The sequence below is a fragment of the Salvelinus namaycush genome, chromosome 10, assembly GCF_016432855.1.
Source record: "Salvelinus namaycush isolate Seneca chromosome 10, SaNama_1.0, whole genome shotgun sequence".
Classification (NCBI taxonomy): Eukaryota; Metazoa; Chordata; class Actinopteri; order Salmoniformes; family Salmonidae; genus Salvelinus; species Salvelinus namaycush.
The window spans coordinates 48,583,349-48,596,036 of NC_052316.1; the positions used below are offsets into that span (position 1 = coordinate 48,583,349).

The window sequence follows — 12,688 nt, forward strand, 5'->3', positions numbered from 1 at the left end:
ACACAGTCTCTTCACAACACTTCAAATAAGAACAAGGGAATATCAGGTTGGAAGGAAAGTAGGATGGAAACAGAAAAGAGGGATACATTTAAAGGAGACGGTCGTTTCTTTCCCCCGATACTAAAGACAGAAACAAATGTACAACTGTGTGCAGATTTGAAAAACAACCGCGACTTGATTAGCTTCATTTGATATTTTTCTCTCTTTCTTTGTCTCGTTCTGTCCATCCTCAAATCGGTTCCTCTTCCTCTCTTTCTCAGTGTCCCTCCAGTTCTGATCAAGTCTCCTTTTAGTCCAGTGTCAGAATCATGGAGTCCTCAGAATCACATCTCAGGCGCATCATAAGCAGGGGGGTTTGTCCTCCCGTAAAAGGGAGTTAGGGTGGGGACGAGGGTGGGTGTTGTACGGAGAGAAGCGGGGGTCTTGGTAGATTGAGGAGGCTGCCTGGGGGCTCAGGTAAGAGTCTGGGTGCCTGGAGAGCAGGGGGGCGGGCTGGGGGCAGGGCAGGAGGGATGGTACAGGGATCCAGGAAGTAGTGGGTTAAGCTAGGGTTAAAATGAAGGCACGCATCCTGCTTATTGCACACCTCCCTCCTAACACACCTGAGAGACAGGGACAAAGAGAAGAAAAGTTACAAGTTGAAAAATGTTGAGAAATGTAGAAAAAGGGCATAATAAGTTTAACTGGAAATTCAATTGACAAAAAAGATACATGAAAACAACAATAATTAACAATCTTCACTTCCCAGGTCTTACTGATATTTTGTATTTAGTATTTATTAGGATCCCCAATTAGCTGTCGCCAAGGCTACGCTTCCTGGGGTCCAAACAGGAAACAAAACACAACAAATAAAATACATAATAAAGATAAATATACATAGCACTAGATTTACATTACAATTGAGTCATTCAGCAGACGTTCCCAGCGACCCACAGCTAGTGCATTCATCTAAAGATAGCCAGGCGAGACAACCACATGTCACAGTCGTATCACAACCAAGTATCACATATCACTACATAATACAATACAAAATGCATACAACTGTCTGTGTGTCTCTTCACATTCCCCGTCATACCACAAGGTATTTTTTAATCTGTTTTTTTCATCTGTTTGTATTGCTAGCTTGAGTTACCTGGGGTGGCAGAGAGTTCCATGTAGTCATGGCTCTATTATAACTGTGTGTTTCCCAGCCTCTGTTCTGGACCTGGGGACCGCGAAGAGACCTCTGGTTGCATGTCTTGTGTTCCATCCTACTTTCCTTGTGTTGTAACCGATGAGTGTCCGAACTGTGTGTCAACTACTTGAACAGACAGTTCGGTATCATCAACACAGCAATACCACGCACAAAGACCAATGGTGATGCAGTCAATCTCTTTGAGCCAGAAGAGATTGACATGCATATCATTGACATTCGTCCTCCGTATACAACTAAGTGCAATACGTGCTGCTCTGTTATGGACCAACTGCAATTTGCCTAAGTCCTTCTTTGCTGCACCTGACCACCCAACTGGACAGTAGTCCAGGTGCGACAAAACTAGGGGCTGTCTGGTTGAACGGGGATATCGTGAAACACCTTAGGATGGAAAGACCGCTTCCCACTTTAGTATCCCATTAAGTCATTATGTTTTGACCATGATAGCTTGATATCAAAGAGGACACCCAGCAGTTTAGTCTCAAGTTTCGCAATAGACACATTATTCAATAATAGATCCATATGAGGGTTAGGGTTGAGCGAGTGATTTTGTCCCAAGAAATATGCTTTTAGTTTTGAGATATTTAGCACAGACCTATTGCTAGTTACCCATTCTAAAATTGACTGTAGCTCTATGTTAAGGGTGTCAGCTACTTATTTTACTGTCGCAGCTGACGTGTATACTGTTGAGTTATCAGCATACATGGACACACACAGGCTTGATTCAAGGTCAGTGGAAGGTCATTAGTAAACACAGAAAACAATAATGGTCCAAGCCGGCTGCCCTGCGGTACACCACACATAACCAAATTGGCATTAGAGAAAATGGAAGCCTCTATGGAACCCTGACCTGTTCACCGGACGTGCTACCTGTCCCAGACCTGCTGTTTTCAACTCTCTAGAGACAGCAGGAGCGGTAGAGATACTCTGAATGATCGGCTATGAAAAGCCAACTGACATTTACTCCTGAGGTGCTGACTTGCAGCACCCTCGACAACTACTGTGATTATTATTATTTGACCATGCTGGTCATTTATGAACATTTGAACATCTTGGCCATGTTCTGTTATAATCTCCACCCGGCACAGCCAGAAGAGGACTGGCCACCCCTCATAGCCTGGTTCCTCTCTAGGTTTGTTCCTAGGTTTTGGCCTTTCTAGGGAGTTTTTCCTAGCCACCGTGCTTCTACACCTGCATTGCTTGCTGTTTGGGGTTTTAGGCTGGGTTTCTGTACAGCACTTTGAGATATCAGCTGATGTAAGAAGGGCTATATAAATACATTTGATTTGATGTTATATTTTCAAGCAATATGTTATGATCAATGATATCAATGATATCAATTGTTTTGTATGTCATTCCTAAGTTTGCTAATCATGTCTACAAAAAAGTTATTAAAGTGGTTGGCAATATCAAAGGCTTTTGTTGTGAACAAGCCATCAGTCTCAATGGATGGAGCTGAGTTAGCTTTTCTACCTAGAATTACATTTAAGGTCCTCCAGAGCTTTTTACTATCATTCTTTATATCATTTATCTTTGTTCCATAGTATAGTTTCTTCTTCTTTTTGTTTAGCTTAGTTGCGTGATTTCTCAATTCACTGTATGTTTGCCAATCTCATATGGTGCCATTCCCTTGTCATTCCCTTGTCATTCCCTTAGCCTCCTCCTTCTCAGTCATACAGAAGCAATGTTTCAAAATGGCGTCTACATTTCTTGTGTCTGTCTTATAAAGATTCTACTCACTTTTGCCAGCTCCTTTAACCTTTTCTCAATAGGGGGTGCTGTTGGGACTTTGTAATAATTACGTTCCCAAATTAAACTGCCTCGTACTCAATTCTTGCTCGTACAATATGCATATTATTATTACTATTGGATAGAAAACACTCTCTAGTTTCTAAAACCGTTTGAATTATTTCTCTGAGTGAAACAGAACTCATTCTGCAGCACATTTCCTGTCAGGAAGTCAGATTTCTGAAATCGAGGTCCCTGTTCTGAGGTCAGTTTATAAGTCCCCATGTAAGCTACGGGGCTACATGCACTGCATACGCCTTCCTCTAGATGTCAGTAAGCGGTGAGAATTTGAATGGAGTGGATTGCACAATCTGGGACACTATAAAGGCTCATGGAACGGAAGTACCGTTCTTTTCAACGGGGCGCCTGGCGCAAGAGGGACATCACAATGGCGTCCTGCAAAAGCTTTCGTTTTAGCAGTTCGATATCTCCGGTCATGTTTTTATTCGTTATAGGTGTTAAAGACATCATAAGGTAGTTAATTTAAACCGACTTATAGCAGTTTATATCAGTTTATTGCGATTTTCTGGAATTTCTTTGTGACGCGCTTTCACGAGTTGGACACCTCTCCAGTGGGTGGCTATCGTTAGCTGCTATTTCTACAGGAGAAGAGGACATCTTTCAACCAAAAGACGATTGTTCTGGAGAAAGGACACCTTGCCCAAGATTCTGATGGAAGCTCAGCTAATAGTAAGCAGTCTTTATGCTGTTAATTTGTATTTATGTTGACAAATGTCAAATAATAATTCCGCCATGAATTTCGGTGCGGTCTCGCTTTAGCGCACGCTGTATTGCGCAGTAACGTTAATTTTAAAAATCTAACACAGCGGTTGCATTAAGAACTAATGTATCTTTCAAATGCTGTCCAACCTGTATTTTTTAGTCAAGTTTATGATTACTTATCGATTAGAATAGGTGCCTCTCCAAGATGGCGCCGGACAGATTGCTTGAAGTTTTGGCCACTAATCACATTGTATAACCACGATTTGTGCCGCTAAATATGCACATTTTCGAACAAACCCTATATGCATTGTGTAATATGATGTTACAGGACTGTCATCTGATGAAGAATATCAAGGTTAGTCAAAAATTATATATCTTTTGCCTGTTTGTTACGATCGCTAACCTTTGCTGCTGGTAAATGGTGTTGTGTTTCTGGCTATTGTGGTAAGCTAATATAATGCTATATTGTGTTTTCGCTGTAAAACACTTAGAAAATCTGAAATATTGTCTGGATTCACAAGATCTATGTCTTTCATTTGCTGTATGCTGTGTATTTTTAAGAAATGTTTTATGATGAGTAATTAGGTAATACACGATGGTCTCTGTAGTTATTCTAGTTGCTTTGGTGAGAGTTGTGATGGTGGCTGCAATGGTAAACTATGATTTATACCTGAAATATGCACATTTTTCTAACAAAACATATGCTATACAATAAATATGTTATCAGACTGTCATCTGAGGAAGTTGTTTCTTGGTTAGTGGCTATTTATATCTTTATTTGGTCGAAATTGTGATAGCTACCTATGCAGGAAAAAAATGGTGGACAAAAAAAGTTGTGTCTTTTGCTATCGTGGTTAGCTAATAGATTTACATATTGTGTCTTCCCTGTAAAACATTTTAAAAATCAGAAATGATGGCTGGATTCACAAGATGTGTATCTTTCATCTGGTGTCTTGGACTTGTGATTTAATGATATTTAGATGCTACTATTTACTTGTGACGCTATGCTAGGCTATGCTAGTCAGCTTTTTTACTGACGGGGGTGCTCCCGGATCCGGGTTTGGGAGGAACTAGAAGTTAAAGCACCTCGTTTATTGATTAGTGAGGCTTTGTGAGCCATCTGCTGCCCTATTTCTTCTGCATTAACTTTAAAGCACATTTATAAAGTGAGTATCTTTTCATATGATTCTAACAATGCTCTAACAAACACAATCCCAAGAGTATTGACAAGGTTCTTTGTGAAGTATAAAAATACAGAGGAACAAAGACAATTAGAATGTGTCTTGAGGAACCGTTCTATTCTGTTTTTCTGTCAGAACAGTCAGAACTTTTTTTCTCTCCATATTTCTCTTTTTGTTTTTAAGATTCTAGGGGGCAATTTACATCCCCTGTTCTTCTATTCGCTGCAACCACTGCGAAAGCTTTAGTCTATTAGTAATTGCGAAGCCCCACTTTGGGGCTAATTAGAGTGCTGTAGCTGACTGGGACGGTCTGGTTCACCAGAGTTCAGGCACTGGATGAGAAAGAAAGGTTATTTGTCTGTCCTGAACAAAGTGATTAGGGTGAAGCCGGGAAGCTACTTAATAAATGAGCATCAAATGTCCTGCGCTGCCGCCGCCGCCGCCGCCACCGACACAGACAACACCAATTATGTCACTGTGAAATCACACAATGTTTTGTGCTGTTGAGACAGCTGGAAGAGTTACAACCACTATGTGTTTACTAAAGTACTGTTCTTTAAAACTGAATAGGAGGAGGAAGGCCACACACAATTAGGGGTCCTATACTCCTGAATGCATCCTGGATCCATCCCAATACGGGAAAATAATATACTCCTGAATGCATCCCGGATCCATCCCAATACGGGAAAATAATATACTCCTGAATGCATCCTGGATCCATCCCAATACGGGAAAATAATATACTCCTGAATGCATCCTGGATCCATCCCAATACGGGAAAATAATATACTCCTGAATGCACCCTGGATCCATCCCAATACGGGAAAATAATATACTCCTGAATGCATCCCGGATTCATCCCAATACGGGAAAATAATATACTCCTGAATGCATCCTGGATCCATCCCAATACGGGAAAATAATATACTCCTGAATGCATCCTGGATCCATCCCAATACGGGAAAATAATATACTCCTGAATGCACCCTGGATCCATCCCAATACGGGAAAATAATATACTCCTGAATGCATCCTGGATCCATCCCAATACGGGAAAATAATATACTCCTGAATGCATCCTGGATTCATCCCAATACGGGAAAATAATATACTCCTGAATGCATCCTGGATTCATCCCAATACGGGAAAATAATATACTCCTGAATGCATCCTGGACCCATCCCAATACGGGAAAATAATATACTCCTGAATGCATCCTGGATCCATCCCAATACGGGAAAATAATATACTCCTGAATGCACCCTGGATCCATCCCAATACGGGAAAATAATATACTCCTGAATGCATCCTGGATCCATCCCAATACGGGAAAATAATATACTCCTGAATGCATCCTGGATTCATCCCAATACGGGAAAATAATATACTCCTGAATGCATCCTGGATTCATCCCAATACGGGAAAATAATATACTCCTGAATGCATCCTGGATCCATCCCAATACGGGAAAATAATATACTCCTGAATGCATCCTGGATCCATCCCAATACGGGAAAATAATATACTCCTGAATGCATCCTGGATCCATCCCAATACGGGAAAATAATATACTCCTGAATGCACCCTGGACCCATCCCAATACGGGAAAATAATATACTCCTGAATGCATCCTGGATCCATCCCAATACGGGAAAATAATATACTCCTGAATGCATCCTGGATCCATCCCAATACGGGAAAATAATATACTCCTGAATGCATCCTGGATCCATCCCAATACGGGAAAATAATATACTCCTGAATGCCTCCTGGACCCATCCCAATACGGGAAAATAATATACTCCTGAATGCATCCCGGATTCATCCCAATCCGGGAAAATAATATACTCCTGAATGCATCCCGGATTCATCCCAATACGGGAAAATAATATACATTTTATAAAGTGCCTCCTCAGCAAGATCATTTTAAGCGCGCGCGCGCGCGTGTGTGTGTGTGTGTGTGTGTTTAATAATTCTCTCTCTCGCTCCTATAATTAAAGCACCGGAGCCAATATTCAGATTGCATTTTAGCATTAATAATTCAGCTGGTTTCACTGCAATTGATGTTGAAGCATCAATAAACAATGAGTCCTCATATTTACTGCAGCCTGCGTGGTGAGAGAGACGTGGTGGTGGAGGGGTGAGCGTGAGGCTTAAACAGACATTTAAAATTAAGCCAGATAATGCAAAGGCTTTCAATTTGAATGTGAGCTGCTCTTAGTGCTGATTTGTAAAAAAAAAAGTGACGAGGCCCTAAAAGGCCTGGTGATGGAGGGTGGGAGCGGTGGGAGAGGAGAGGAGGAGGGCTTAATGGAGGGAGGGAGCGGAGGGAGAGGAGGGGGGCTTAATGGAGGGAGCGGAGGTAGAGGAGGAGGGCTTAATGGAGGGAGGGAGCGGAGGGAGAGGAGGAGGGCTTAATGGAGGGAGGGAGCGGAGGGAGAGGAGGAGGGCTTATTGGAGGGAGGGAGCGGAGGGAGAGAGAGGTGGAGGGCTTAACGGAGGGAGGGAGCGGAGGGAGAGGAGGAGGGCTTAACGGAGGGAGGGAGCGGAGGGAGAGGAGAGGAGGAGGGCTTAATGGAGGGAGGGAGCGGAGGGAGAGGAGGAGGGCTTATTGGAGGGAGGGAGCGGAGGGAGAGGTGGAGGGCTTAACGGAGGGAGGGAGCGGAGGGAGAGGAGAGGAGGAGGGCTTAATGGAGGGAGGGAGCGGAGGGAGAGGAGGAGGGCTTAACGGAGGGAGGGAGCGGAGGGAGAGGTGGAGGGCTTATTGGAGGGAGGGAGCGGAGGTAGAGGAGGGGGGCTTATTGGAGGGAGGGAGCGGAGGGAGAGGAGAGGAGGAGGGCTTAATGGAGGGAGGGAGCGGAGGTAGAGGAGGAGGGCTTAACAGAGGGAGGGAGCGGAGGGAGAGGAGGGCTTAATGGAGGGAGGGAGCGGAGGGAGAGGAGGAGGGCTTAATGGAGGGAGGGAGCGGAGGGAGAGGAGGAGGGCTTAATGGAGGGAGGGAGCGGAGGGAGAGGAGGGCTTAATGGAGGGAGGGAGCGGAGGGAGAGGAGAGGAGGAGGGCTTAATGGAGGGAGGGAGCGGAGGTAGAGGAGGAGGGCTTAATGGAGGGAGGGAGCGGAGGGAGAGGAGAGGAGAGGAGGGCTTAATGGAGGGAGGGAGAGGAGGAGGGCTTAATGGAGGGAGGGAGCGGAGGGAGAGGAGGAGGGCTTAACAGAGGGAGGGAGCGGAGGTAGAGGAGGAGGGCTTAATGGAGGGAGGGAGCGGAGGGAGAGGAGAGGAGAGGAGGGCTTAATGGAGGGAGGGAGAGGAGGAGGGCTTAATGGAGGGAGGGAGAGGAGGAGGGCTTAATGGAGGGAGGGAGAGGAGGAGGGCTTAATGGAGGGAGGGAGCGGAGGGAGAGGAGGAGGACTTAATGGAGGGAGGGAGCGGCGGGAGAGGAGGAGGGCTTAATGGAGGGAGGGAACGGAGGTAGAGGAGGAGGGCTTTATGGAGGGAGGGAGAGGAGGAGGGCTTAATGGAGGGAGGGAGCGGAGGGAGAGGAGGAGGGCTTAATGGAGGGAGGGAGCGGAGGGAGAGGAGGAGGGCTTTATGGAGGGAGGGAGAGGAGGAGGGCTTAATGGAGGGAGGGAGCGGAGGGAGAGGAGGAGGGCTTAATGGAGGGAGGGAGCGGAGGGAGAGGAGGAGGGCTTTATGGAGGGAGGGAGAGGAGGAGGGCTTAACAGAGGGAGGGAGCGGAGGGAGAGGAGGAGGGCTTAATGGAGGGAGGGAGCGGAGGGAGAGGAGGAGGGCTTAATGGAGGGAGGGAGAGGAGGGAGAGGAGGAGGGCTTAACGGAGGGAGGGAGCTCCCTCGCAGCTCCACTCAAGGTGAAATGAATGGTCCTACTCCCAACAATATCACTCCACTCTTTCAGTAAGACTCAGATGTTCTCAGAGCACAGCTCCTTCCCTTACTGAACACACACACACACAGGCACTTGCCACAAGTACGAACAAAGGGACGCACACAGTCAACTCACGCAACGGGGCAGACCCACACACACACCCACCCACCCACCCACCCCACCCACCCACCCACCCACCCACCCACCCACCCACCCACCCACCCACCCACCCACCCACCCACCCACCCACACACACACACACACACACACACACACACACACACACACACACACACACACACACACACACACACACACACACACACACACACACAAAATGTCCTCTGATACATCCAGATGAAGCACTAATAAAACTGTGTTATGACCCAACGATATGATCGCCTACTGGCCCGACAGACAGAAAGAGGGGAATAAACTAATGTTATACTAACGTCATTATATAACATTAAACTAATGTTATTATGTTTGTAGAGCAGTAGAGTAAATGAGTGGTCTGGCTGACATTGCTTCAGCTGGATGCGGGAGATACAACTCTAAACCAGGACAAGCCCCAGATAGCAGAACTAATAGCTGGAACTTTGGTAGCATCTCTATGACTAGCCTGTTCATAATGCATTAGAAGTTCATTTATAACGTTATGTTGTGCGTTATAGTGCATTTATGAAATGCCGATGATTCATACAGAATGTTATACACACTTTTTACTCATCGCTATGGCATTTAATGCTCTTATAACTTGTTATAAGCTGTTGAACCGTTTTATCACGTCTTTACAATAAGGCTTTTTTTCCTCATCGACAAAACAGCGTGAGATCTGTGATGAACCCGCGGGCCTGCGCCGTCACATCTCAGACCTGGTATTGGATGTAATAAATCAACACAGGCCCCTACTGCCACTCATCATGATGGAAAAGCACATTTTTTTTACTTCAACCAACCGAATGATGGAAAAATCTATCGCCCCCCCCCCCCCCCCTGCCCCCCCCCCATCCAAAATTTAAATTAATATTTGGTCAATAAGATGTCATATCTATTGCAGCGCTGCTTTCAGTAAAATAGTAAATTAATCAATGTCGTCAATACATAATCAGTAAGTATGCAAAAAGGTTGTGAGAAATGGTGAGGTTTTTATAGCTGCCTTGCAGCCACACCCTTTGTTTACTGGTGTCTGGCTTGCATAGAATGTCATATTCTTTAAAGGGGATGTTAGTCTCTGTAACAAATTCGCTCCCGATTAAATGACACTGCACTTTTCCTCGTCTGGCCCTAGACCTGACAGCTACAGGTAGCCTGTGTGGATACAGTAAGTAACTAGCAGAGCCTCGTCTGGCCCAAGACCTGACAGCTACAGGTAGCCTGTGTGGATACAGTAAGTAACTAGCAGAGCCTCGTCTGGCCCAAGACCTGACAGCTACAGGTAGCCTGTGTGGATACAGTAAGTAACTAGCAGAGCCTCGTCTGGCCCTAGACCTGACAGCTACAGGTAGCCTGTGTGGATACAGTAAGTAACTAGCAGAGCCTCGTCTGGCCCAAGACCTGACAGCTACAGGTAGCCTGTGTGGATACAGTAAGTAACTAGCAGAGCCTCGTCTGGCCCTAGACCTGACAGCTACAGGTAGCCTGTGTGGATACAGTAAGTAACTAGCAGAGCCTCGTCTGGCCCAAGACCTGACAGCTACAGGTAGCCTGTGTGGATACAGTAAGTAACTAGCAGAGCCTCGTCTGGCCCAAGACCTGACAGCTACAGGTAGCCTGTGTGGATACAGTAAGTAACTAGCAGAGCCTCGTCTGGCCCAAGACCTGACAGCTACAGGTAGCCTGTGTGGATACAGTAAGTAACTAGCAGAGCCTCGTCTGGCCCAAGACCTGACAGCTACAGGTAGCCTGTGTGGATACAGTAAGTAACTAGCAGAGCCTCGTCTGGCCCTAGACCTGACAGCTACAGGTAGCCTGTGTGGATACAGTAAGTAACTAGCAGAGCCTCGTCTGGCCCTAGACCTGACAGCTACAGGTAGCCTGTGTGGATACAGTAAGTAACTAGCAGAGCCTCGTCTGGCCCAAGACCTGACAGCTACAGGTAGCCTGTGTGGATACAGTAAGTAACTAGCAGAGCCTCGTCTGGCCCAAGACCTGACAGCTACAGGTAGCCTGTGTGGATACAGTAAGTAACTAGCAGAGCCTCGTCTGGCCCAAGACCTGACAGCTACAGGTAGCCTGTGTGGATACAGTAAGTAACTAGCAGAGCCTCGTCTGGCCCTAGACCTGACAGCTACAGGTAGCCTGTGTGGATACAGTAAGTAACTAGCAGAGCCTCGTCTGGCCCAAGACCTGACAGCTACAGGTAGCCTGTGTGGATACAGTAAGTAACTAGCAGAGCCTCGTCTGGCCCAAGACCTGACAGCTACAGGTAGCCTGTGTGGATACAGTAAGTAACTAGCAGAGCCTCGTCTGGCCCTAGACCTGACAGCTACAGGTAGCCTGTGTGGATACAGTAAGTAACTAGCAGAGCAGTGGTTTTAACAACAAACAACAACAAAAAACTCCCTGATTCATGATGTTGTTGTTATTTAATTTGAAAGTTTTCTAACATTATCTTTTATTTCTTGCGAAAATAAAAGGTGCCGAGTTTTATTTTTGTTTCAGTAACAAAAAACAAAGATTCTGAAAGCTACAAGCTACAAGCAGTGTTCAAGCTAGTTGTCATTCATTAGCTGACAGACAGAGGGTTATGTTAGCTATGTTTCAAGCCTGAGAAAGACCTTTAGGTCAAAATGTTACACTCTTTCTCTCAGGCTTCAGGAGTGACAGGTGGCATCCCAGTTTGAGAACAACTGGCCAACGACCTCCAGAGCTCAAGCTACAAACACAGTCATGTATTAGCTGAGAATTACCGGGGACATCACCATACCATATTATAACCATACCATATTATCACCATATTATCACCATATTATCACCATATTGTCACCATACCATATTATCACCATACCATATTGTCACCATACCATATTATCACCATATTATCACCATATTATCACCATACCATATTGTCACCATACCATATTGTCACCATACCATATTATCACCATACCATAGTATCACCATACCATATTATCACCATACCATATTGTCACCATACCATATTATCACCATACCATATTATCACCATACTGAGGGACTTCACCATACCATATTATCACCATACCATATTATCCCCATACTGAGAGACCTCACCATACCATATTATCCCCATACTGAGAGACCTCACCATACCATATTATCACCATACCATATTATCCCCATACTGAGGGACCTCACCATACCATACCACCATACCATATTATCACTATACTGAGGGACCTCACTATACCAAATTACCACCATACTTAGGTGCTGATTCTCACGATTCTTACGATTCTATATATACAGTGGCTTGCGAAAGTATTCACCCCCTTGGCATTTTTCCAATTTTGTTACCTTACAACCTGGAATTAAAATGGAATTCTTTCGTGGTTTGTATCATTTGATTTACACAACATGCCTACCACTTTGAAGATGCAAAGTATTTGTCATTGTGAAAAAAGCAAGAAATAAGACCAAAAAATAACTATTCACCCCCCCAAAGTCAATACTTTGTAGAGCCACCTTTTGCAGCAATTACAGCTGCAGGTCTCTTGGGGTATATCTCTATAAGCTTGGCACATCTAGCCACTTGGATTTTTGCCCATTCCTCAAGGCAAAACTGCTCCAGCTCCTTCAAGTTGGATGGGTTCCGCTGGTGTACAGCAACCTTTAAGTCATACCACAGATTCTCAATTGGATTGAGGTCTGGGCTTTGACTAGGTCATTCCAAGACATTTAAATGTTTCCTATCGAGTGTTGCTTTAGCAGTATGCTTAGG

The 12,688-nt window shown here is 45.2% G+C and overlaps 1 protein-coding gene across 1 annotated transcript in view; it reads right to left on the bottom strand.

The window, feature by feature from the left end:
• Positions 1-339: 339 nt before the first annotated feature.
• The window catches only part of lmo4b (LIM domain only 4b), a 34,960-nt gene continuing 22,611 nt past the window's right edge, over positions 340-12,688 (bottom strand). The window contains exon 4 of the mRNA XM_039001787.1: positions 340-492. Coding sequence (XP_038857715.1) covers positions 340-492 — 153 coding nt within the window. The remainder of the gene's footprint in view (positions 493-12,688) is intronic.